Source organism: Hyperolius riggenbachi, chromosome 12, assembly GCF_040937935.1.
Source record: "Hyperolius riggenbachi isolate aHypRig1 chromosome 12, aHypRig1.pri, whole genome shotgun sequence".
Classification (NCBI taxonomy): Eukaryota; Metazoa; Chordata; class Amphibia; order Anura; family Hyperoliidae; genus Hyperolius; species Hyperolius riggenbachi.
The window spans coordinates 20,565,449-20,592,203 of NC_090657.1; the positions used below are offsets into that span (position 1 = coordinate 20,565,449).

A 26,755-nucleotide genomic window follows, 5' to 3' on the forward strand; every position below is an offset into this window, starting at 1 on the left:
GATTGAATTTGATGTGAACAGTAGCCAATTCCTGTGCAACTGACCGATTATCTTGCATCCTGATCGATCGAGTAAGCTGGTCGATTCAAAATGAAATCAGTCACTTTTCATTGATTGAGAATTCTGGAACACACTCTATTCTCTCTCTCTCGATGCTATAAAATGATCAAATCGAATAGTCGATTGTACAGCCAAACCGCTAGACCTTAAACCTCCATGCGTTGCTGATTTCTGAACAACCTGTTTCATACACACATCCAATTTTGATGGGCCAATCACTGACCAATTTTACCACCTCCATGTACTATAAGGGCCAACTGATTTTGAAGAATATGAACAGATTGTGTAGGTCAGCTCATTGTCCAATCAAAATTGGTTGTGTGTATGCAGCCTCTGTACTTTTTCACATGGGAGGCCGAAATGTGCGCTTGTCCGCCATTCAACTTGGTAGAAAAAACGCAACGTGTCTGAGCATGGCCACGCTCAGATGTGACTGCATAGGGAGGCCACTTCTCCATTGCTTCTGCTCAGCTCTAGTTAGTGCCCCCTGGTGGTGAACTGGAGGAGCTGACGTTGGTGAATTATCCATCTTCAGCCTTCCGTGTGAAAGAGATCTAATGCTGGGAAATACACCATAGGTTTTTACCCCCAATACATGGGCTCGATAGATAATTTCCGAAATGTCTGATAATCCTTCCAATCGTTTTTTAGCTCGATTTCTCACAGAAGTGAATGGAAAAAAGTTAAGAAAAACGAGCGGAAGATAAGAGAATTGAGCAGAAAAAAACGATCTGGTGGAAAATCGAGCAGAAAAAGTATTGTATGTACCCAGCATAAGGTCTGATACACACCTTCAATTGCTTGATTGGCCAATTTTACCACCTCCATATAGTATGAGGGTCAATAGATTTTAAATACTGTAAATACTGTGTAGGAAAGCTCTCATACTACATGGTGGTGGTAAAATTGGTCAGTGATTTGCAAATTTAAAATTGAAGGTGTGTACCAAGCGTAAGATCAACAAAACGTCTTTTATTATATAAACGGATGAAGCTGAGACTTGTACTCTTTTGATTCTCAATGATCCGGATCAATCAAAACCTTCAGACATGTCCAAAACCAACATAAGTTCTACCACAAAACTGAGTACACTCATCCAATTTTGATTGCCCAACGGATGGCCAATTTTACCACCTGAAGTATTATGAAGGCCAACAGATTTTGAATACTATGAGCAGATCGTGTACATAAACTCTCACGCTATGTGGAAGTGGTGAAATTGGTCAGTGATTGGCCAATCATAAATTAAGGTGTGTACCAGGCTTTGAGCAGGGTTCACGTCTATTAAAATTTGCATGCAAAAATGCATTCAGTACACATCTAATAAATGTCAAGCTCACTTTTGCTAAAATTTGCTAAATTGCGTTCACGTTTTCAAAAACGCTAAAAACCCACCTTCTATCTGGCCGCATAAATTTGCACATTCCCATTGACTTTCATCAGCTACATATGAAAATTAGCACATGAAAATTAGCATTTGAATGCCATGTAGTATGAGTTTACCTATACAATCTGCTCCATAGATATTTCAAATCCATTGACCCTCAAGCTACATATACACATACGACAATGATCGTTCGCTATGAACGATCTTTTAATTGATGAAAGAACGACTTAAGCAAAAGTAGCTTTTAAAAGTGTGTAACGATCTGATTGACGTTGTTCTGGATCGTTCGTTAACAAACAAAGTAGAATACAGGAAAATGCATGTTTTCTGCGATAGATGTGATGCCAACGAACGTTTGGTTCACGTCTAGCCATTATTATATCTTCTGTACAGTGAAGATGTCACATACTGTTCCTGGAAGTGACATCATAGGAAGTTCCGCCCGCACATAACGAACGGTTCAAAATGTACGTTACACTATAAAACTAACGTTACATCAGGGGTCGAGTCCTGCGTGAACGAGGGGGAACGACGTCCAATCACTTTTTTTGGAGAGTGGACGTCGTCCACCCTAGCACCCTGGAGGGGAGCAGCGCAGTGGAGAGGAGCAATGGGCAGAGCAGCGGGGAAGGGTGGACGTCTCTCCCCCCCCCTTCCCTCATCTTGAGGCTCATTTTCCTGGCTCTCCCCTCCATAACGATTGCGGCAGTGGCTGGCGGCGGGCATCAGTGGGCCGGACTTACCTCCTCCAGTGTTCCGGCGAGTTGACGATGTCCACTCACTTCTTTTTCCAGGACTAGACCCCTGTGTTACATATATTACACTACAGTACAAGAACTCATACTGTAGGTCTGTAGGTAGAGCATTTAGATAATACAGTGTTTAAAACAGGACAGTATTTTTTTTATGTGTTTTCGAGTCCATTAAAATGGTATAATCATGGAGCAATTAATGTGTTACAGGACACATTCATAGAACGAACGTTAAATAACGAAAACTACGTGTTGTGCTTAACATGAAAACTATGGAGATATAACGAAATGCGCCTGTCAAGTCTATTACAAACGACTGTTTTCTAACGATGTACTCGTTTTGCAAACGATCGTTTAAAAAAATCCGCCAAGGCAGATCTTTTGTTTTTAACGATCTAGCTCGGCCATCGTTTGGCTTAATGATCGTTGGAGGTTATTTTTTTAACCGATCGTCGTTTGAAATGATCGGGGAACGATTGTTTCAAACTACTATAGTCGCATGTGTGTACGCACCATCGTACTACATGCAGGTGGTAAATTTCGCCGCCAGTCAGAAGTGAAGGTGTTTGCAAGGCCATTACCATTTTGCATTCTGCCTCTGACTTCGCTGATGCCCCCTGATTTTATGCTGTTTACTTCAGTCCATACATTTGTAAATATTGCTTTCTCTCAGGTCTTGTGCTGCTTGCTGGGTTATTTGTCGGTTACTTTGCTGTGTCGTATATAGTGCACTTATTGTGATAAACCTTATTCACTATATCTGGCCTCCAGTGTCTTGCTGCTGTCTGCCTCTCTGAGGCCTGCAATACTATCCCTCTGTGAGAAGGTGATTCTAGTGGAAGACAGAAGGCTATGTGCAGAGCAGGCATGGTCGGAAGAGCCAATTTCCGATTCCGCGGTAATTCCGCATACCACCACTACCGAAATTCCGCTTCCGCTACATTCCGGTGGAATTCCGCTACATTCCGCGGTATTCCGCCACGTGCACTTTCCGTATTTTTAAACGGATTTCCGTAAATTTAGGAGGAAACACTCAATCGCTCATTTGAAATATCTATTGTTAATAAAGTTGATTTGTATTTTGTAAATTTGGATTAAAAAAATGTTGAAACCGTTATTTTAGCGCAGTAACTCTCCGCTGATTATGATTGGTCAACTCATTCCGCATCTCCTGATTGGTCAATTCATTCCGATTCCGATTTTGCTGGAATTCCGAATTCCGGATTGCAAATTCCGAATTCCGGATTGCAAATTCCGAATTCCGCGGAACCATGCGGAAACCCCAATTCCGGCGGAATTTCGGAATTTTAGCTTCCGCGGAATTCGGAAGCCCATGCCTGGTGCAGAGCTGAGGTTGCTGTTGGATTGGTATCTAGTAATGTGTGGAGATGTGCAGAGGAGAAGCATTGTGGACAGTTAGGAGCTTGAGGTGGATGTTTTCAGCAGGCCTCATAGTTTTGTATGGCATTGATTGGTCCACAGCCACCAGGTTCAGCCATTCAATCATTTCTTTATTTGATATGTGCAGACATTTGATTGTGAGCGATTCATCACTTTGCACCACTCTGTTTCCTGATTGATTTCTAACTTACCGATCCGTCGCCAGATTGGGCTTCTCTTGACTCGTGTTTGGCCAACTTTAGTTTTGCCACAAATTGACGGTGTATCTTACAGATCAGTTGACAGCTCTGACAACCACTGGCTGGATGCCTGTTGTACTTGTCTGGCGGTGCTGATCTTTTTGCTTCAGCAGTCACAACTGGCATTTCTTAAAAGAACTTTGAACATTGCATGAACCTGACACTGCCATATTGACCTTACACTGGCACAAGCTCTCCCAGAGCATTGAGTCCACGTTACCCCCTGGTCTTCAGTTGAGTGTTCTGCAAGGGTTGATAGGCCACTTCTCATAGTAGACAGTGGAGTACTTTGCAAGATATTTCCAGGTCATGACCCTACATTGTTGAGCATGTTTGAGTAAATGGCTATCATTCATAAAGCATTTCCACATGCGTAAATGCTGAAAACAGCCGACTTTACCGAACACATAGCAAGATCTCTATTCATAAAGGCTCTTTCTGCATGAAAAGCTGACATTACCGAGCAGAGTGATAAATCACCGCCTTGTGCGGTGACTATCGTAACAAATGTAATAAAATGTTAATTCATAAAGATTACCGCAAGCGATGTGAGGTCGGGAAGTACCGCGGCGCTCACTCTGATGTGGCGATAACAATGTAAGTGAATGGAGACACACAGACCTCCCAGGCAGCTGCAGTAGAGCGGAACACGGAGAAATGTATGAACTCGGCAGCTTCCTGTGCTTCCGCCAGCCTACCGACAGCCTAGTTCGGGGAATCTCCGCACTGCTATCACAACTGGCAACATTTTTATGAATGAGCAGCCAGAAGTCTAAAATACCGACAGCTGTGTTTTCCCGCATGGATTTACTTTACCGACCACACTTTTATGAATGATAGCCAATGTGTACTTATTATTATATGCAACACTTGTGAGACACTAACCACTGACAGAAGTGTGGATAGGTTGTATGTGCACAGGACAATGAAGTGGGGGAGGCAGCTTCTCCCTCTCCAAATCTACTGCACCACCCATTACAATATCCTGAACTGAATTTAAGGCCAGATGGTGTTTAGTGCTGGTCTGTATGAGGGCCTCATAGACATCTGTGGAAAGTTCAGCCATCTAAAGGCATCTAGGGTTAGGCGCCCTCTACTGGAAGCCCTGTATGCTGTACCTGGGAATGTATAAACTTGTGGGATCTCCCAAGGCTATGGCAAGGGAGGGTGAAATGATATTTTTATTTTACTCCTTCCTGGAGGTTCCCATTCAGAAACAGTTTATAAAACCTGCTAACCTCAACAGATCCATTTTAAGCTTTGGCTTAGCTGTGTGCCTCATGTTCGGTGGTTTCTCAGTATATAATGTTAGGAGATGATTGTTATTAAATAACATAGGTTTGACCAGAAAATGTAGCCAGCCTTTAGCAGGTATCATAATGTATAGGGATGGTTGTTGAGATGCAAATAATTTTGAGCAAGTTCATACAAATTTTGTATGCAATATATGCAGCTGGAAAATGGACCACTCCTATCCTGGTGTGGTGGGGTTTGATTGGTCTGTTTTTTTTTTGTTTCAATTGTTTTTATTGAAAAGTTTTATAAGTGTTACAGTTCAATTTTCAACAAGAACAAGTCTCAACAACGGTGAACAGAAACAGCATAAAATTTTGTTTACAGTCAACTCATCTTTAGCTTGAGCGAGTGAAAGCCAGTATAACACTAGTAATGTCAACATACTAATCTGTGGGTAGAACAACTATTACAATTAGTAATCAGATAAGGAATTCCTAAACGCTATCGTGCAGGATAGTCCATCTACCAACTCTAACCCGTAAGGGGTCGGGAGAGGACTAGTCTATCATACCTGTCCAGTACCTATAGCTATGAAACCTAAGCTCCAGCGAGATAGGTTTTGCTAATTTCCTAGCATAAGCTAGGGTCAGCTCAATAGGTTCTAGTTGCGATAGTAAGTGCCAACGTGTGTAATAGGAAGAGGAGTATATTCGCATATTGTTGAATTTACAGACTTATTCAAGTAAACATCTAGTGTCTTAACATCTATAATGCCGTCGTAAGCAGAGGCAAGTTGAAAGATAACCCGTGATTATGTGGAGATTAGAAGAAAGTAGAATAGGAGAGAGTTAGAAAGAAGAGGGAAGGGACAGTAGAAGAGGGTTCCAGGGACGAGGACTGCCATCCTTGCTTGTGCATGAAACCATAATCAGATCATTGGTTGTGCACCATAGCTATTTGTTTGATTGGTCTGTTTTTAATCTGCATATATTTTCATACAGAATGTACACAAACATTCATTAACTCTGCATTGTTTGCATCTAATAGTGTATGTCAGTGACTTTCACCCTTGTTCAGGATTCTTCTAATCTTCCTGCTAATAATTCCCAGACTAGACACCCCCAAAGCATAGAGCCTTTCTCTGGTTTATATACTGTTGGCATGGTGTCTTCCTCTGACTTATAATTGATCTTTTTTTTTTTTTTTGCATTGTTGGCTTCCTTTGTTGATGTGAAATATTATGGACGAACAAATGAGAGTGTGAAGAGCTGGTGGCTCAGCTGGTTGGAGCTAGGTCCTACTACGTAGGTGTCCTGGGTTCAATCCCTGGGTAGTCCAGATCTCACAGGCACTGAAAGATGCAGTTGGAGTGCTTGGACTGCAGGTGGAGATCTCTGGATGTATCAGACGGCAAGCAGAGTTCCTGAGATGGTGGAAAGAGGTGGGTTGAGTACAAGGAAGAATGTGGGAAAATGCGCCTGAGAAGAAACTGTTTTGTTGGTTTTTTGTAAATCGCATTTTTGGTTAAAAAATATATATATTTTTTAACTTTACTCAACTTATTTCTTTTCATCTTCTGTGTTTTTACTGGTGACTCTTCCTTTGCAGTTCTGTGTCACCACTGTACCACATCTTGTCACATTCCACTGGTGATGTTCAACCTCTTGTTGTACAGCACTCCTTCTGCTGCCTCTTGAGCCAGGAACTCAGGGTTTAGGTTTCCTAGCAGTACTGGTAGAGTCCTTGTGGGTATCGAACCCAGGACCCTTAGTACTGCTGTCAGAGCCCTTACCACTTGAGCTATTCTGTGCTCACAACCTAATGTGCTCGTCCATCATATTTCACAAAAAGAAAGGCCTCACATGTTAGTAAGAAGTTACCAATGCTAGTACTGAAGTCTCTGACATTAGTGCTTAGCACCTAGCCATTGCCTTGGTTTATCCCTTCTGGTGCTGGTCCATCAGATTTAACTTAAATAAAGAATTGCTGGGATTTGATCCCGGGTCTCCCACGTTGCTGCTGGTTACTGAGCCACTAAGCTACATCTCAGACTTATAAATAAGCTGATTTTTTTCATTATTGTGATTGAAACCACAAACCACAATTGTTAGATGATCGCCATACAGGTTATAACTTACTTTTGTGTCATAACTTCTAAATTCTCATCGATTACCAACTCCCAAGGGAAATGAATAAATGTCGGTGCTCGTATTTGAACTTGGGTCTCCAAATCTAAAAGCAAGTGGCTATTGTGTTGTGCCACATGCTGAGGTAGAAGTGTTGTGTTTGTTGCTGGATATATCAATGTATCTATGAGACATGCTAGTTATAAATGAGTTCGTTTATCATGAGCTTAGAAGGACACATTAAATAAATGTTATAAATTGGTGTCGTTATCATGAGCTCAGTAGGACACACTAAATAAATGACTAAAGTTCTTGTGGTGATTGAACTCAAGTCTCTTAACTCAATAGTCCAAGCCCTTATCTTCTGAGCTATCTTGTGCTCATGTCCTTGTCTGCTCGTCCATCATATTTCACAGAAAGAAAGGCCTTTCACTTTAACATCGCTAACTCTAGTACTGAGGTTTCCAACATCAGTTCATGAGCTAATAAAGAACAACTGTGGCTCAATCCCAGTTCTCTCACATTTCCTCATTCTATGTAGGCGACATAAAGGTTATGAATTAGTGTTGTGCTCACAGTGTTCTGTGTTTTTTTTTTAATAACAAAATGTTTATAAAGTAAGGAGCAGCCATCTGGGCCAGAACCCAGAACTCCAAAATTATCACCACCACAGTCCGAGCCCTAAACTCTTGAGCTATCCTGTGCTGATGGTTTAATGTGCTCGGCCATCATATTTCACAATAAGAAAGGCCTCGCACGTTAGTAAGAAGTTACCAATGCTAGTACTGAAGTCTCTGACATTAGTGCTTAGCACCTAGCCATTGCCTTGGTTTATCCCTTCTGGTGCTGGTCCATCAGATTTAACATTAGAGAGCTAATAAAGGATTGCTGGGATTTGTTCCCGGGTCTCCCACGTTGCTGCTGGTTACTGATCCACTGAGCTACATCTCAAACTTATAAATAGGCTGATTTTTTTTTATTATTGTGATTGAAACCACAAACCACAATTGCTAGATGATCGCCATACAGGTTATAACTTACTTTTGTGTCATAACTTCTAAATTCTCATCAACGATTACCAACTCCCAAGGGAAATGAATAAATGTCGGCGCTCGTATTTGAACTTGGGTCTCCAAATCTAAAAGCAAGTGGCTAATGTGTTGTGCCACATGCTGAGGTAGAAGTGGTGTGTTTGTTGCTGGATATAGCAATGCATCTATGAGACATGCTAGTTATAAATGAGTTCGTTTATCATGAGCTTAGAAGGACACATTAAATAAATTACTAGTTATAAATTGGTGTCGTTATCATGAGCTCAGTAGGACACACTAATAAATGACTAAAGTTCTTGTGGTGATTGAACTCAAGTCTCTCAACACCATAGCCCAAGCCCTTATCTTCTGAGCTATCCTGTGCTCATGGCCTTGTCTGCTCGTCCATCATATTTCACAGAAAGAAAGGCCTTTCACTTTAACATCGCTAACTCTAGTACTGAGTTTCCAACATCAGTTTATGAGCTAATAAAGAACGACTGTAGCTCAATCCCAGTTCTCTCACATTTCCTCATTCTATGTAGGTAACATACAGGTTATGAATTAGTGTTGTGCTCACGGTGTTCTGTGTTTTTTTTAATAACAAAACATTTATAAAGGAAGGAGCAACCATCTGGGCCAGAACCCAGAACTCCAAATTTATCACCACCACAGTCTGAGCCCTAAACTCTTGAGCTATCCTGTGCTCATGGATTAATGAGCTCGTCCATATTTTGGGTGTTCCGCTGCCAGCTTTTGCGTATTTTGGGGAACTGCTTCCAAATTATGTGTATGTTGGGGGAACTGCTGCTGCCACATTGTCTATTTTGGGGGAACCACTTCCATATTATCTGTATTTTGGAGGAACTTCTACCAGATTATGTGTCTTTTTTGGTGAAATGCTGTCAGATTACATCTATTTTTGGGGAATACACTACGGCAGAGCTCAAACTTCCTCGGCAGACCTTTTACATCACTGCTAAGGTCATGTATATTTGGCCCCACCCATGACCACACCCACGGTATGCTTGACCACACCCATTTTCCGGTGTACCGCAGGGGTTTTCCAAGTGAGTCCACTCACTTATTTTCCCAGGACTAGACCCCTGATACTGGGTACCACATACAGTGGTATCTGTACCTGTTTATACAGCAGTGAGCAATTGAGAGAGTTTGATAGGTATTTCGCTGCCTATCAACAGTCCGTGGAAAAGAGGCCCTAAACAGGCTGATAAAGTAGGGTGTCAGCTTGCTACCAGTAGTTCTGTGGTTAAATATCATGCATGCTGCCTTCCTTCAGGCTATGTTCACTGTGAGACACGGCGGAGCTGCGTTATAAAGTCTAACGCAGCTTACCGCACTGCAATGCTAATCTTATGGGGATGTTCACAGTGCGACTTTAGCGTTGCATGGTAACGTGTAGTGTGTAGCATTATGGTAACGCACTGCTCTACCAGGTACAGGAAAGCATATGTTTCATTGCCTGTATGCAACGGTAAGGAGGCATTAATGTGCAATACCACGTTTTGTTTTGCGTTGCATCGTAATGCTGCGTTATGACGCCTCATTACAAAGCAACATCCCACTGTGAATAAGCCCTCAGTCAACATGCAAGGGTAGTTTCATGCTGACACATAGGGTTGGTCAATGAGATGCAAGTCATTTTGAGTTGATGCAGGATCATGCAAAATGGTGCATGCAAATTTATGCAACTTGAAAATAGACCAATTTAATATTACCTCAGCAGGATTTGACTGGTTCACTTTCAAGTTGCATAAATTTGCATACAAAATGTGCATAATACTGCATCAACTCGAAATTACTTGCATCTCATTGACCATCCCTATGTGTCGGTATGAAACTAGCCCTACTGATATATTGCGTTGCAACAGACACTATTTTGCACGCTTTAACACAAAGGGCTTTATTCATAAAACGTTCCCCGCAAGTTTTCCGCTCAAAACAGCTGACTTTCCCGTCCATTTAGCAAAGTGGGCATTCATAAAAGCTGTTCCCCCAGCAGTGCGAGTAATTTCCGCCTTCTGCTGTGTTTTTCTAGATTTTATCCAGAAAAAGTTACGAAATGTCAATTCATAAATATTAGAGGAAGCGGTATATGGACGGGAAATACCGCTTCCTCTGATGTAGCGAGAAGAGTTCGGATTACATGAAAGTGGATGGGACAGACCTCCCAAGGAGAGCAGCGCACGGAGGGACTCTGCTGGCTTCAGTGTTACCGCATGCCTTCCGACTGCTTACCGCTAGCCTTCAGCGGGAGATCTCCGCACTTGCATTGCAGCTGGCAACATTTTTATGAATGACCACCCAGAGGTCTAAAATACCGATGCGATATTTTCCCTCCACGATTTTTTCCGCCCCCAATTTTTTATGAATAGAACCCAAAGGGCTCTATTCATAAAGCTTTTCCGCCAGTTTTCTGCTGAAAACAGCTGACTTTCCCGACCATTTAGCAAAGTGGGCATTCATAAAAGCTGTTTCCGCATAATAAGCTACAATTCCCCAGCAGAGCGATACATTTTCGCCTTGTGCTGTGTTTTTCTAGATTTATCTAGAAAATTTAACAAAATGTCCATTCATAAAGATTAGAGGAAGCGGTATGCGGGCGGGAAATACCGCTTCCTCGGATGTAGAGAGAAGACCTCCCAAGCAGCAGCAGAGAGAGCAGCGCATGGAGGGACTCAGCTTCTGTGTTTCCGACAGCCTACCAACAGCCTACAGCGGGAAATCTCCGCACTGCTATCGCAGCTGCCAACATTTTATGAATGACCACCCAGAAGTCTAAAATATTACTATTACTATTTTCCCTCCATGAGTTTTTCCACCACAGATTTTATATGAATAGAGCCCAATGTGATGATAAATTCCCCAGGAGCTCACGCTGCATCAGTTGCAGTGTGATGCAGTGGAGTGCGTTCAATCAATGCACAAATCTGCAGTGTGTTGCTACCAGTGCACATGTCTATGTGGGTAATGCACATCTATTACAACATGATACATGTACGCTTCTACACATTGATTGTGTTAGCCAATGACAATGCACAGTAAAGTATGTGCCCATGCGCAATAAGTGCGACCTTACAGTCAACCTATTTAAAATATAATTTCCATCTATGCCTGCGTTACATCACTTGGCCACCTTTAAGGCTTGTTCACACCTAGGGCGTTTTTTTTTTTTAACCCCCGGTGATTTAAAAAAACAAAACCTTGTGCAATGATTTCCTATGGGAGAGCTCACATCTGAGCGGTTTGTTTCCGATCCGCTGAGCAAATCGCTGCCTGTACCATTTTCTGAGCATTTTTGCTCAATGGAAGGTATAGAGAAATCGCTAAGCGCTTGAAAAAACACTTGGTATAGTGATTTCCCAAGCGCTTTTAAGACTAAATACATATTTATTCTTTTCCGGGTCAAGGAGTTCACTTCCTGACTTGCCTCAGGAAGTGAAAAAACTAATCGCTCTGCAAAAGCTCTTTGAAAGTTACTGCCGTCAGCGATTTCGATTTTAGATGTGAACAAAGCGTCAATGCGTTTTTTATTTGTATTGCTTTGTGTTATGTGAAAGGTACAATGCAACACAATGCAAAGCCCCAGTGTGACGCTAGCCTAAAATACCTTATAATAAAGGACACCTGAAGTGTGAGGTAGATGGAGGCTGCCATATTTATTTCATTTTAAACTATACCAGTTGCCTGGCAGTCCTCCTGATCCTGTGTCTCTTTTTAGCCACATACCCTGAACAAGCATGCAGCAGATCAGGTACTCTGACTCAGGTTTTTCTGGATTAGCCATATGCTTGGTCCAGGATTTTGAGTCAGACATTATGTAAACCAGAAAATCAACAGGACAGCCAGGTAACTGGAATTGTTTATAAGGAAAGAAACATGGCAGCCTCCATATCCCTCTCACTTGTGTCTCTAACACTAGAATGTGTTTGTATTCCTCCACTGGACAATAACCCAAACAAGTAACTGTCCTCCTTATGGAATTCAGGTTATAATAAATGCATTGATATGACTATTACATTTGTGGTTATCATGCAGTTCCCGCCGAGTTATGCAAGATTATACAGCTTGAAAATAGGATTTGATTGGTCAATTTTGCAAGCTGTATAAATGTGCATAATTTTCCAGGAACTTGAACTTATTTGCATTTCACCAGGGTAGTTTCTAGGCTAAATTTCACCCAGGGCAAGGGTGTAAAAAATCTCCTCCCCCCCTCCCCACCGTGGAGCCAGGTATAGGTGCCCACCACAGTATAGGTTAGCTACGTAGGTGCCACCAGTATGTGTTAATTAGCTAGATGCCCGCAGTATAGATTAGATAGGTAGGTGTCTGCTGCATCGGTTAGGTGGGTAAGTCACTGCAGTATAGGTTAGACAGGTAGGTGACTGCAGCATAGGTTAGATAGGTAGGTGACTGCAGTATAGGTTAGATAGGTAGGTGACTGCAGTATATGTTAGGTAGGTAAGTGACTGTTGTATAGGTTAGATAGGTAGGTGCCAGTATAGATTAGATAGGTAGGTGACTGCAGTATATGTTAGGTGGGTAAGTGACTGCAGTATAGTTTAGACAGGTAGATGACTGCAGTATAGGTTAGATAGGTAGGTGACTGCAGTATAGGTTAGATAGGTAGGTGACTGCAGTATATGTTAGGTAGGTAAGTGACTGCAGTATAGGTTAGATAGGTAGGTGACAGTATAGGTTAGATAGGTAGGTGACTGCAGTAGAGGTTAGGTAGGTAAGTGACTGCTGTATAGGTTAGATAGGTAGGTGGCCGCAGTATAGGTTAGATAGGTAGGTGCCCGCAGTATAGATTAGATAGGTAGGTGTCTTCTGCATAGGTTAGGTGGGTAAGTGACTGCAGTATAAGTTAGACAGGTAGGTGACTGCAGTATAGGTTAGATAGGTAGGTATGTGCCTACAGTATAGGTTAGATAGGTAGGTGCCAGTATAGGTTAGATAGGTAGGTGACTGCAGTATAGGTTAGATAGGTAGGTGACTGCAGTATATGTTAGGTAGGTAAGTGACTGCTGTATAGGTTAGATAGGTAGGTGCCAGTATAGGTTAGATAGGTAAGTGACTGCAGTAGAGGTAAGGTAGGTAAGTGACTGCTGTATAGGTTAGATAGGTAGGTGACTGCAGTACAGCTTAGATAGGTAGGTGCCAGTATAGGTTAGATAGGTAGGTGACTGCAGTATAGGTTAGGTAGGTAGGTGACTGCAGTATATGTTAGGTAGGTAAGTGATTGCAGTATAGCTTAGATAGGAAGGTGATTGCAGTATAGCTTAGATAGGAAGGTGACTGCAGTATAGCTTAGATTGGTAGGTGCCTGCTGTATAGGTTAGGCAGGTAAGTGACTGCAGTATAGGCTAGGTAGGTAAGTGACTGCTGTAAAGGTTAGGTAGGTAAGTGATTGCAGTATAGCTTATTAGGAAGGGGACTGCAGTATAGCTTAGATAGGTAGGTGCCAGTATAACTTAGATAGGTAGGTGACGGCTGTACAGGTTAGGTAGGTAAGTGACTGCTGCGGGGGTTAGGTAGGTAAGTGATTGCAGTATAGATTAGCTAGGTAAGTGACTGCTGTATAGGTTAGGTAGGTAAGTGATTGCGGTATAGGTTAGCTAGGTAAGTGACTGTGGTATAGGTTAGGTAGGTAAGTGATTGCAGTATAGGTTAGATAGGTAAGTGATTGCAGTATAGGTTAGGTAGGTAAGTGACTGCAGTACAGGTTAGGTAAGTAGGTGCTGCAGTACAGGTTAGGTAGGTAAGTGACTGCAGTACAGGTTAGGTAAGTAGGTGCTGCAGTACAGGTTAGGTAGGTAAGTGACTGCAGTACAGGTTAGGTAGGTACGTGACTGCAGTATAGGTTAGGTAGGTTAGTTACTGCAGTACAAGTTAGATAGGTACATGACTGCAGTATAGGTTAGGTAAGTAGGTGCTGCAGTATAGGTTAGGTAAGTAGGTGCTGCAGTATAGGTTAGGTAGGTAGGTGCTGCAGTATAGATTAGGTAGGTAGGTGCTGCAGTATAGGTTAGATAGGTAGGTGCCAGGTAGATAAGTGACTGCAGTGTGGTGGGAGCGGGCATAATAGTGATATCTCACCTTCCTTCAGCCGAATACATAGCAGATCCCACGCAGCTTCAATGTCCTTCCTTTCCCGACATCTGTCTCAGTAACAGCACCCCCTGTGTTGACATGCGGAACATCATCACAAGGGGCGCTGTTACTGAGACAGATGCAGGGAAAGGAAGTACATTGAAGCTGTGGGAGATCGGCTATTCTGCTGAACAAAGATGAGTTATTACTATTATGCCCGCTCCCCTCCTGCCGTAACAATCCAGTGCCCCGGGCGATTGCACGTATCACACGCCCATAGAAACGGGGCTGCATCTCACTGACCATCCCTACAGAGGAGCCGGAAGTACCAGAAACTGAGGAGTCGGAGTTGAAGGATTTATCTAGCCCTCCACAGCCCTGGATCCCAGGGGCAGGACGTGAGGGAAAATCTCCCCAGTAAGGACACAGACAGCTGTACATCCTCCAAAAGCTTCTAGAGGTGGCCATACACTTATAGATTTGCAGCAGATTCGACCATCAGATAGATTTCTGTCAGATGCCTGTCAAGTCGAATCTGACAGGAATCTATCTGATGTGTGCCACACTCTAGGAACTGATTTCCAATAGATTTCACAATAAAATATATTGGAAATCTATGTAAATGTATTATTGGACCATTAGATCCATTGCAATTGTATGGGCCATCAGTCTACTGCCAGCAGCAGATCGACCTAGATTTTCCATCCTGTCAGATAGATCAAATCCATCAAAATCGGCCACAAATCGATTGATCGATATATTTGATAGAATCGATTTCCAATCGATCGATGGCTGAAATCGACCAGTGTATGGGCCCCTTAACCCTCGTGTATTGTCCAAAACTCAAATAATGAAAAACAAACAAACGTGCTTTAACTGTGTTAATGTACTTAGTTAAAGGCCTGCTTCAGGCAGATACGTGTCCCTCTTCCTGTGCAGCACTTAGGGGCGGAGCTTGCTTTTATCTGTGAAGAAGTTCCTTGATAATCTGATCTGATCATTTCCTGATCAGGAGCCCTGACACCAGCCACAATCTGCAGCACAGACTGAAGGGACTGCAGGGTGTTATCTTCGGAGACGTCTCCTGTCTGGGTCCCACCCCCTCGCAATCTGAAGAGAGGTAGAGATGATCAGTGAAATGCTAATCATTGGAAGTTAATGCAAGCTTCATACAGCCGCTGATGATTTTTCTGAGTTCATTTCCAGGCTGTAAAAAATGTTCATCCATTCAGAATCATTAGCATATCACCGTCCATCCCTGAAGACCAGTGAAACAGTAGTCATTCCACCCATCGAGACTGTTCTCACCTCCTTCAGCTGGGCTGCTTCAGGTCACATGGAATTTGTAGAATAGGATTTAAAGTGGACCGAAGTTGAGACTGATTTGGAGGCTGCCATATTTGTTTCCTTTTAAACAAATCCAGTTGCCTGGCAGCCCTGCTGGTCTATTTGGCTGCAGTAGTGTCTGAATCACACCAGAAACCAGCATGCAGCTAATCTTGCCAGATCTGATAATAGTGTCCAAAACACCTGATCTGCTGCATGCTTGTTCAGGGTCTATGGCTACAAGTATTAGGCAAAAGGATCAGCAGGACAGCCAGGCAACTGGTATTGCTTAAAAGGAAATAAATATGGCAGCCTCCATATAACTCTCACCTCGTGTAAAGCAGCAGGAGCCTCGATTGCCTCACAGAAAACTGTACATGGGAGATCTCTACTGACGTGTGGTGTCAGGTTGTGATATCCAAGCCTGGAAATGTAATATAGTCTCTCCCCCAAAGGTCAACATAACACCAAAATAATACAAGAAACTGTCCTATTGCTGATGTTGTCATTTCACCGCCTGCCCAACTGTGAAAGGGAGCGGTGAAAGAGACAGCTGCCGCCTGATTGGTTACTCTCTGGAGCATTCGCCGATCCTCTTTACATTGGCCGGCCGGCACAAGATCAGACAGAGCAACAAAGAAAGGAAGACGGACTAAAGTTTCATTTGAAAAATATAAAAATTTTATTAAATGCTACATCTCTTCCTTAGAATAATCCTTGTACCACATTTCATGACCGGGAGCTCTGCGTAACGCATCATCTACGCCGTACGCCAAACGGCTGCCAGAGCGCCGCCAGCAGTGGAATTACATAAGAAAAAGAGGCATATATTTATACTTTATCTATATATATGATATACAATAAACCCTTGAATAAGAAGGGAAAGCTGTGACCCTCCACATGAGGGTGATATATATGTATAGACGGTGATCGCTCACCCGCAGGCACACATACTGGGCTATAATTTATCACTGTACAGCCGCCAATACTTACACATTATCTACAGTATCCATATAATTACAATGTACAGACTTCACAATGTGCAGATTTATATATAGATCTATACCCCGATGCCACTCACTCTGCAGACTGGTGAGAAGGGTGGGAGGAGCAATCAGCCAATCAGATCACAGGAAACATCAGAAAATGCCGGTCAGGTGAATCCTGAGGCGGGGGTCACACGTGCAAAGATTTGCATGCCTTTTTTTGCAACGTGAAAACTGGGGATGGTCAATAAGATGCAAATAACTTTGAATTGATGCAGGATTATGCAGGTTTTGTATGCAAATTCATGTAGCTTGAAAATGGACCAATCCTATATTACCTCAGCAGGATTTGATTGGTTCATTTTCAAGCTGCAGACATTTGCATACAAAACTTGCATAATCCTGCATCAACTCTAAATTATTTGCATCTCATTGAACATTCCTAGTGAAAACACACATAATGCTTCTGTATGGAGGATTGGAGGGAAGTGGGGTAATGTGCCGTTTCCCACTGCAGGGAGAAAAACACCGGCTCTGTTGGCTTTATTTTCGCACACGCATGCGATTGCCTATTGCGGACAGTCAGCTGCTGTCAGCCACAAGTGTGCAGGGACTGCAGATTAGTCGGCGGGTAAACGCTGCCGGTTTCAGCAGACCGAAGTGTGACCCCGGCCTCAAGCTACGCTGGATACTATTTTACCTGTTTCCAAATAAGTAAACATAATCTGTAAAATAAAATGTATTATGAATTTTCAGAATCAGTTGTCAATTTAGCAGCAGGGCAAGTGTCTCCTGACCTTATTCCTGGGGTGAAATCGTGGATTCACTGTAACGTGAAGCCAAACAGAAAACAACCTAATGTGCTGATTGCTATAAATAGGCCACACCTGCCCCATTACTTTTCTGTGTAGTGATTGGCTACATTCTCACTTCAGAATTAGTTCACTTTCAATGCATGCAGCCAATCAGAATCCAGCTTTTATTGATCTGGCTCCAGTGAGTTTAAATCTATGGAGAATGATACTTTTCCTACCATCACCATTCCTTGAGCAGCCTCACCTATCTGTCCAACATATCAGAGTCTACAATAACAAATCTGATGGTCCCAAACCTGGCAGAATAGCAACTTGGGGTATCCCATCCCAATATGTGACATCCAGGCTGTCACTGGCCAGATGAAGACCTCATTCATATATGCTTCTAGCTAGGTGGCCATGTTCTCAGGTTATTTCCATGGATGGACCAGTACTGGTAGAAGACAGAATAGATTAGGACCATAGCAAGTATAGACATAGGCAATGCCACAGTCTAATATCATGCTATCTATAGATGGCCAAGTGTCATCAGATCCATAGGGTAGAGAACCATACCATCTATAGATTACTACTATTGATACCCCATAAGATAAAGAAGACCACTAGTTACAAATGTACTAGTGTTGGTCCTCTCATAAGATCACGAAAGACCACACTATCTATGCATGTTCCATTGGAAGTACTGTACTGTCATAGGAACACAAAGGAAGAACATCTAAATCTTCCCCAGTACTGGTACTCCCATAAAACTGAGAAATACTATGCTATACATAGAAGCACACATGCTGGCACTCCAGTAGTGATAGATGCCCCAGTGCTGGTACTCCAATAGTCTACAGACTGGCCATAATATCTACAGATACCTTAGCGTTAGTACTCCAGTAGTCTAGAGAATGGCCATGCTATCTAGAGACTCTCTAGTGTTGGTACTCCAGTTCTCTAGGGAATGGCCATGCTATCTAGAGACTCTCTAGTGTTGGTACTCCAGTTCTCTAGAGAATGGCCATGCTATCTAGAGACTCTCTAGTGCTGGTACTCCAGTAGTCTAGAGAATGGCCATGCTATCTAGAGACTCTCTAGTGCTGGTACTCCAGTAGTCTAGAGAATGGCCATGCTATCTAGAGACTCTCTAGTGTTGGTACTCCAGTTCTCTAGAGAATGGCCATGCTATCTAGAGACTCTCTAGTGCTGGTACTCCAGTAGTCTAGAGAATGGCCATGCTATCTAGAGACTCTCTAGTGTTGGTACTCCAGTTCTCTAGAGAATGGCAATGCTATCTAGAGACTCTCTAGTGCTGGTACTCCAGTTCTCTAGAGAATGGCCATGCTATCTAGAGACTCTCTAGTGTTGGTACTCCAGTAGTCTAGAGAATGGCCCTGCATGCCTCTCATACTTGCTATGGTGAAATATTCCTCCAACATTAGTGTCCCATTTGTATTCTGCACATCCTACACACAAGACACGTTTCTGTTTTCTTAGCATCTCAGGAGAACTCTGCTGCGCTGTCTCCACATTAGACAAATATATGAATACACTTTAACATCTGATGATCTGGTGATATGGCAAATGGGAAAAGAAGGGAATGGAAATAAATTAAGGGAAAGATTCAGACAACAGACCGAGGAAAACAAAAAAAGGCACAGCGAGACGGTGGCAACGTGCTGGACAGAGCGCACCGACGTGTCACACAGCAGCATGGAATTCCCCGCACGACATTCACGTGAGAATAGACCTTCCCCACTGTGAAGTCCAAGAAGAGTCTGGCTGATTGGATGGTGAGCAGAAAGTAGCGCAGTTCACTGGTTTAGCTTAAAGAGAATAGTGAAAGGAATATGGAGACTAGCATCCTTATTCTCATGTAGAAAATGACACCTGCCCAGCATACTGCCCGAGTCACACCTGGAACAAGCATGCAGTCATAACGCCTGGACTGAATACTGATTCTGGGTAGGCGACTCAGAAGGTATTTGGAGCCAAAGGATCAGCACAACAGCCAGGCAAGCAGTCATGTCAGTCTCCAGAGTCCTTTCACTACCGGTTTCCATCAAAGAGCACCTGTATCATTGGCAGAAACAGTATTCTGGAAAGGAGGTGGGGACACAAGACAGACGTTAAGCTTGGCTCTTCAAATTAGGTTGAGTTTTAGCTTTGGAGGAGTGATGTTAGTCTCATCCAAGCCATGCCCACATATTCTAGATGAGGCCAAACCCCTTAAGTCCAATCTACACAATACGATTCTTTATACGATTCGATTACGATTCTATTTACTATCCGATTAAATCCAATATGTCCGATCAGGATTCGATTCAATTCGATTTGCCGTTGTTTTGCAATGGCAAATCGAATTGAATTGAATCCCGATCGGACATGTCGGATTTAATTGGATCGTTAATCGAATCGTATAAAGAATCGTACCGTGTAGATTAGGCTTTACACCCAAGATTGGGCTGAGATAGTTCCAGGAGGTGTTGAATGTCACCACAACTCTCCCACGACCTAACTTCCAAGTGCTGCCATGGTAACAGGCAAATAGAGGCACATGGAACTAGAACAGGTCTAGAACAACACTGATAAAATAAACTTAGAAAGAGCCAACTACACTAAGAGCCAAGTTGTCTCCTTCGCCTTCTCCCCTTTTCACAGCATCTGTTTCCTAGTAAAGTGCAGGTACTCTTTTAGTTGTGAATGTTCGTCACAGTCTCTTCTAATCGATAAGCAGCAGAGGTCATGGCGAGTACCTCCTGGTCAATAAATATCAAACACATGACTTATAGACAGGTCCACTATACAGCAGTCCAAGCGTGCAATCTCCAGGAGGTCATCTATAATTTACAGAAAGCGCCGGAGTCTTCCCTTTGTAGTGGTTCTCTCCTCCCTCACCATAAATAACCCAATAGTACATTTTATCCTTTCATAGATCCATGAAGTTGTGTTTTCCTTCTGTGGCCTCTGAATGTCTCTCCCGTATTGTAATGTCTCCTCCAGACGTGAGTTGGGAGATCCTTCATGGCAGAACATGAGATGTAGCAGAGGTTGTCCCATCTTGTCCCATCGCAGGATGTGACATTGTAGCTCTAGAGACATTTTATGTTCCTCCTTCACCTTCGGTGATTGGCCACGTGCTCGGAGATACGCAGACAGGCCACAGATCCGAGGACTGGGCATCAATCAATACGCTCCACTTTGCCCAGTACCCTTCCCTCGTAGGTAGGAAGGATTGTATCGTCTTCTCGAATCTCCTCAAATACTGCGCCACACTCAAACTCATTGCTGACTTTCTTGAAGTAGTACCTACAGAGCCAGAAACAAAAGATTGGGGGATAAGTAACCAGTTTCTAGAAAGACCAGACTAATTATTGCCTCAACATTTCAAAACTGAGAGTGACTGCCTAGGGCGAGTTTTTGTAACCTTATTGCTGACCCCAATGGACTGCTCAATATGTTCCCATCCTCCTCTTCCCTTTATGAAACTATCCAAATCAACGTCATAAAATGTCCTAAATGGGAGATGGAAATTTAAGTTTCCAATCAAATTTTTTTTAATGACGTTAATAGTGTCATAGAATTTGTACTTTACGTAGACAGAGATCTTAAGAGTGAGTGCAAAACAGAGGGAATACCCTAGCTCCAAACACACGGACATCTCTTCCGGCAATACTGGAGGATGGGGAGACCTGTGTGTTCTGATCTGATCGCTGATTGGTTAGCAGCTTCTCCACTTGCACCGATAAGGTAGTTAATCTAATTTAATAGTTTCTATCATTTGGATCCCCCCTTCCCCAAGGACTGTCCCTGAGTTAAGGGCACCTGTCCAGGAGGTAAGTGTTCTTCCATGAGTTGGTGTGAAGTACACTGGGTGTCCAATCAGAGCTCGGCATCCAGTGACCAGGAGAAGAGACACTGGTGAGACCTTGGCAAACAGTTCTGTAATTTGATGGAGATTCTAATAAGGTGGATTCTTGACTATATCAAGATATTAAAAAAAGGTCATTCTCCTAGAACTGATAATCTAGGGGTTGGTGGAAGCTAGAGAGAAAAATCTGTTCTATAACTCAAGGTCTGTGGCGGTGAAATCTCTACAGACCCAAGTCCCCAGCTCTGCACACAGGCTGCACCCACTCAGGGGGCTCCCCCACACCTGCTGTATTGTTCTCTCTCTCAGGTACTCTAGTGGTGAGAAATTTGAGTTTGAAACTCTGCTAACCTGAGTTACACATCACTAGGGACACCCTTCCTGCATTCTTTAATCTCTTAGGGACTCTGATTGGGACATCTCTATACATGCGAGTTCCCAGCTCTACAATCCTGCCCCACCTAATACTAGATGTACCCTCTACCCAGCCTCCCTCTCCCCCCCACCAGGATTTCTTGGGGACTCCAATGGCAAACCCTCTGTACTCTGGAGCTTCCATATATATTCCCACATGGCGTCCTAGAGAAATTAGGGGTACACAGCTGCTGACCCCCCCCCCCCCCCCCCTCCGAGAGAGAGCTCTTCCTATAACATAATCATTAGTCTTCTATGTATAGGAGCTGATTCAATAAACCTTTCTCCTGCGTTTTCTAGTAATCAGATACAAAAGTGGGTGAGAAAAGTAATGTCAAACTTTAAAGCACACTAGGAGAGAGAGGGATACGGAGGCTGCCATATTTATTTCCTTTTAAACAATGCAAATGCAAATTGCCTGGCAGTTCTGCTGACCTTTTTGGCTGCAGTAGTGTCTGTATCGCACACCTGAAACAAGCTCCTGGCTAATCCAGTCAGACTGCAGTCAGAAAAACCTGATTTTTTCTCGATCTACGGCTACAACTATTAGAAATAGAAGCTCAGCAGGACAGCCAGGCAATATGCATTGCTTAAAAAGAAATACATATGTCCACAGCCTCCATATCCCTCTCAGTTCAGGTGTCCTTCTTTAATACATTTGGGTCAAGTTATTGTGACTATTTCTTTGCATGCTATGGGCTAAATATATATATATATATATATATATATATATATATATATATATATATATATATATATATATATATAGTGCATAAACTCTTTTGAGAAAAGAAGAGGGAAGAGAGAGAATAGGGAGGGGGGTAAAATGGGAGGAGAGCGAGGGGCAAAGAGAAGGGAGAGAGAGAAGAGGAAGGGAGAGAGGAGAATTAAGAGGGAAGGGAGAAGAGAAGGAAGTGGGATGAGATAGGAGGAGAAAGGAGGAGAAGATAGGAGAAGGAAGATAGAGGAGAGGAGAAGGAAGAGGGAGGAGAGAGAAGGAGGAGAGATGGGAGAGAGAAAAGGGAGGAGATGGAAGAGGGAGGGGAGAAGAGAAGGAAGTGGGAGGAGATAGGAGAAGGAAGATAGTGGAGAGGAGAGAAGGAAGAGGGAGAAGAGAAGGAAGAGAGAGGAGAGAGAGGGGGGAGAGAGGAGGAAGAGAGAGGTGAGAGAGAAAAGGGAGGAGGGGGGGGGGGGAGATGGAAGAGGGAGGGGAGAAGAGAAGGAAGTGGGAGGAGATAGAAGGAAGGAGGGGGAGATAGGGGAAGGAAGATAGAGGAGAGGAAAAGGAAGAGGGAGGAGAGAGGAGGAGGAGAGATGGGAGAGAGAAAAGGGAGGAGATGGAAGAGGGAGGGGAGAAGAGAAGGAAGTGGGAGGAGATAGGAGAAGGAGGAGATAGGAGAAGGAGGAGATAGATGAAGGAAGATAGAGAAGAGACGAGAAGGAAGAGGGAGGCGAGAAGGAAGAGAGAAAAGGGAGGGGGGGGGGGGGAATGGAAGAGGGAGGGGAGAAGAGATGGAAGAGGGAGGGGAGAATTAAGATGGGGGAGTGAGGGGAGATAGCAGAAGGCGGGGAGAGGAGACAGGAAGGAGAGAAAAATACAGGTCTTTTCTATGGCCTTATAAATGAAGAATTTCTAAGAAAATATAATACATATTAATATGTAGATATGTATGTGCTTCCCAAGCAGCCAATCAGAAGGCAGAGTTGGCTGGCGGTGGTGCTGCACAGACAGTTCTTATCTCACAGGCTTGGCTACACGACATGATGGGTGATGGTATGGAGGCGGAGCCTGGTGATGGCAGGTGGGGGTGGGTAAGGTAGGCGGGAAGCTTGGACTCACACTGTCCGGAGACATCCTACACGGGAATAGTTGTGGCCTCGTACCTATAATTTCCTTTTTTGCTGAGTTGCTCTTTGAAGTGGCCGAGTGTGAGGCTGTGGGCTTTCAGCATTCGCCGGTACGGGATCTCCTCCCCGCAGAAGAAATATGTGACTGTCAGCTCTCCGGGGGAAGAGGCCGGGGTGGCCGGTTGTCTCTTTGGTTCTTTATATCTTCAGAAAAACATATTATGATTAGATTATTACAGCTGTAAATACAATCTACCCACACAGCTCATTGCAGTGTACAATCTACCCACACAGGTCATCGCAGTGTACAATCTACCCACACAGCTCATTGCAGTGTACAATCTACCCACGCAGCTCATTGCAGTGTACAATCTACCCACACAGCTCACTGCAGTGTACAATCTACCCACACAGCTCATCGCAGTGTACAATCTACCCACACAGCTCATCGCAGTGTACAATCTACCCACACAGCTCATCACAGTGTACAATCTACCCACACAGCTCATCGCAGTGTACAATCTACCCACACAGCTCATCACAGTGTACAATCTACCCACACAGCTCATCGCAGTGTACAATCTACCCACACAGCTCATCACAGTGTACAATCTACCCACACAGCTCATTGCAGTGTACAATCTACCCACGCAGCTCATTGCAGTGTACAATCTACCCACACAGCTCATTGCAGTGTACAATCTACTCACACAGCTCATTGCAGTGTACAATCTACCCACGCAGCTCATTGCAGTGTACAATCTACCCACGCAGCTCATTGCAGTGTACAATCTACCCACACAGCTCACTGCAGTGTACAATCTACCCACACAGCTCATCACAGTGTACAATCTACCCACACAGGTCATCGCAGTGTACAATCTACCCACACAGTTCATCGCAGTGTACAATCTACCCACGCAGCTCATTGCAGTGTACAATCTACCCACGCAGCTCATCGCAGTGTACAATCTACCCACGCAGCTCATTGCAGTGTACAATCTACCCACACAGCTCATTGCAGTGTACAATCTACCCACGCAGCTCATTGCAGTGTACAATCTATCTACACAGCTCATCGCAGTGTACAATCTACCCACACAGGTCATCGCAGTGTACAATCTACCCACACAGGTCATCGCAGTGTACAATCTACCCACACAGTTCATCGCAGTGTACAATCTACCCACGCAGCTCATTGCAGTGTACAATCTACCCACGCAGCTCATCGCAGTGTACAATCTACCCACACAGCTCATCGCAGTGTACAATCTACCCACAAAGCTCACCACAGTGTACAATCTACCCACACAGGTCATCGCAGTGTACAATCTACCCACGCAGCTCATTGCAGTGTACAATCTACCCACACAGGTCATCGCAGTGTACAATCTACCCACACAGCTCATTGCAGTGTACAATCTACCCACACAGGTCATCGCAGTGTACAATCTACCCACGCAGCTCATCGCAGTGTACAATCTACCCACGCAGCTCATTGCAGTGTACAATCTACCCACACAGCTCATTGCAGTGTACAATCTACCCACACAGCTCATCGCAGTGTACAATCTACCCACACAGCTCATCACAGTGTACAATCTACCCACACAGCTCATCGCAGTGTACAATCTACCCACACAGCTCATCACAGTGTACAATCTACCCACACAGCTCATCGCAGTGTACAATCTACCCACACAGCTCATCACAGTGTACAATCTACCCACACAGCTCATCACAGTGTACAATCTACCCACACAGCTCATCACAGTGTACAATCTACCCACGCAGCTCATTGCAGTGTACAATCTACCCACGCAGCTCATTGCAGTGTATCATTGCAGTGTACAATCTACCCACACAGCTCATCACAGTGTACAATCTACCCACGCAGCTCATTGCAGTGTACAATCTACCCACGCAGCTCATTGCAGTGTATCATCGCAGTGTACAATCTACCCACAAAGCTCACCACAGTGTACAATCTACCCACGCAGCTCATCGCAGTGTACAATCTACCCACACAGTTCATCGCAGTGTACAATCTACCCACGCAGCTCATTGCAGTGTACAATCTACCCACACAGTTCATCGCAGTGTACAATCTACCCACGCAGCTCATCGCAGTGTACAATCTACCCACGCAGCTCATTGCAGTGTACAATCTACCCACACAGGTCATCGCAGTGTACAATCTACCCACACAGCTCATTGCAGTGTACAATCTACCCACACAGGTCATCGCAGTGTACAATCTACCCACACAGTTCATCGCAGTGTACAATCTACCCACACAGCTCACCACAGTGTACAATCTACCCACACAGCTCATCGCAGTGTACAATCTACCCACGCAGCTCATTGCAGTGTACAATCTACCCACGCAGCTCATTGCAGTGTACAATCTACCCACAAAGCTCACCACAGTGTACAATCTACCCACACAGCTCATTGCAGTGTACAATCTACCTACGCAGCTCACTGCAGTATACAATCTACCCACACAGCTCATCGCAGTGTACAATCTACCTACGCAGCTCATTGCAGTGTACAATCTACCCACAAAGCTCACCACAGTGTACAATCTACCCACACAGCTCACTGCAGTGTACAATATACCCACACAGCTCACCGCAGTGTACAATCTACCCACACAGCTCATCACAGTGTACAATCTACCCACGCAGCTTGCAGTGTACAATCTACCCACACAGCTCATTGCAGTGTACAATCTACCCACGCAGCTCATTGCAGTGTACAATATACACACGCAGCTCACTGCAGTGTACGATCTACCCACGCAGCTCATTGCAGTGTACAATCTGCCCACAAAGCTCACCACAGTGTACAATCTACCCACACAGCTCACTACAGTGTGCAATCTACCCACACAGCTCATTGCAGTGTACAATCTACCCACACAGCTTACCGCAGTGTACAATCTACCCACACAGCTCATCACAGTGTACAATCTACCCACACAGCTCATTGCAGTGTACAATCTGCCCACAAAGCTCACCACAGTGTACAATCTACCCACACAGCTCACTACAGTGTGCAATCTACCCACACAGCTCATTGCAGTGTACAATCTACCCACACAGCTCACCGCAGTGTACAATCTACCCACGCAGTTCATCGCAGTGTACAATCTACCCACACAG

General features: G+C 43.9%; 1 protein-coding gene across 5 annotated transcripts in view; it reads right to left on the reverse strand.

Annotated features, from left to right (window-relative positions):
* Nucleotides 1-16,330: 16,330 nt before the first annotated feature.
* AXIN2 (axin 2) overlaps nucleotides 16,331-26,755 on the reverse strand; it is a 76,257-nt gene continuing 65,832 nt past the window's right edge. For 4 of the 5 annotated variants that reach the window (XM_068264196.1, XM_068264200.1, XM_068264198.1 and 1 more), the window contains exons 10-11: nucleotides 23,625-23,792; nucleotides 16,331-20,764 (exon numbers count right to left, since the gene is read on the reverse strand). In XM_068264196.1, coding sequence (XP_068120297.1) covers nucleotides 20,638-20,764; nucleotides 23,625-23,792 — 295 coding nt within the window. In that variant the 3' untranslated portion in view covers nucleotides 16,331-20,637. Of the gene's footprint in view, nucleotides 20,765-23,580; nucleotides 23,793-26,755 lie in introns of all 5 variants that reach the window. The other variant, XM_068264197.1, reaches the window with a different exon arrangement.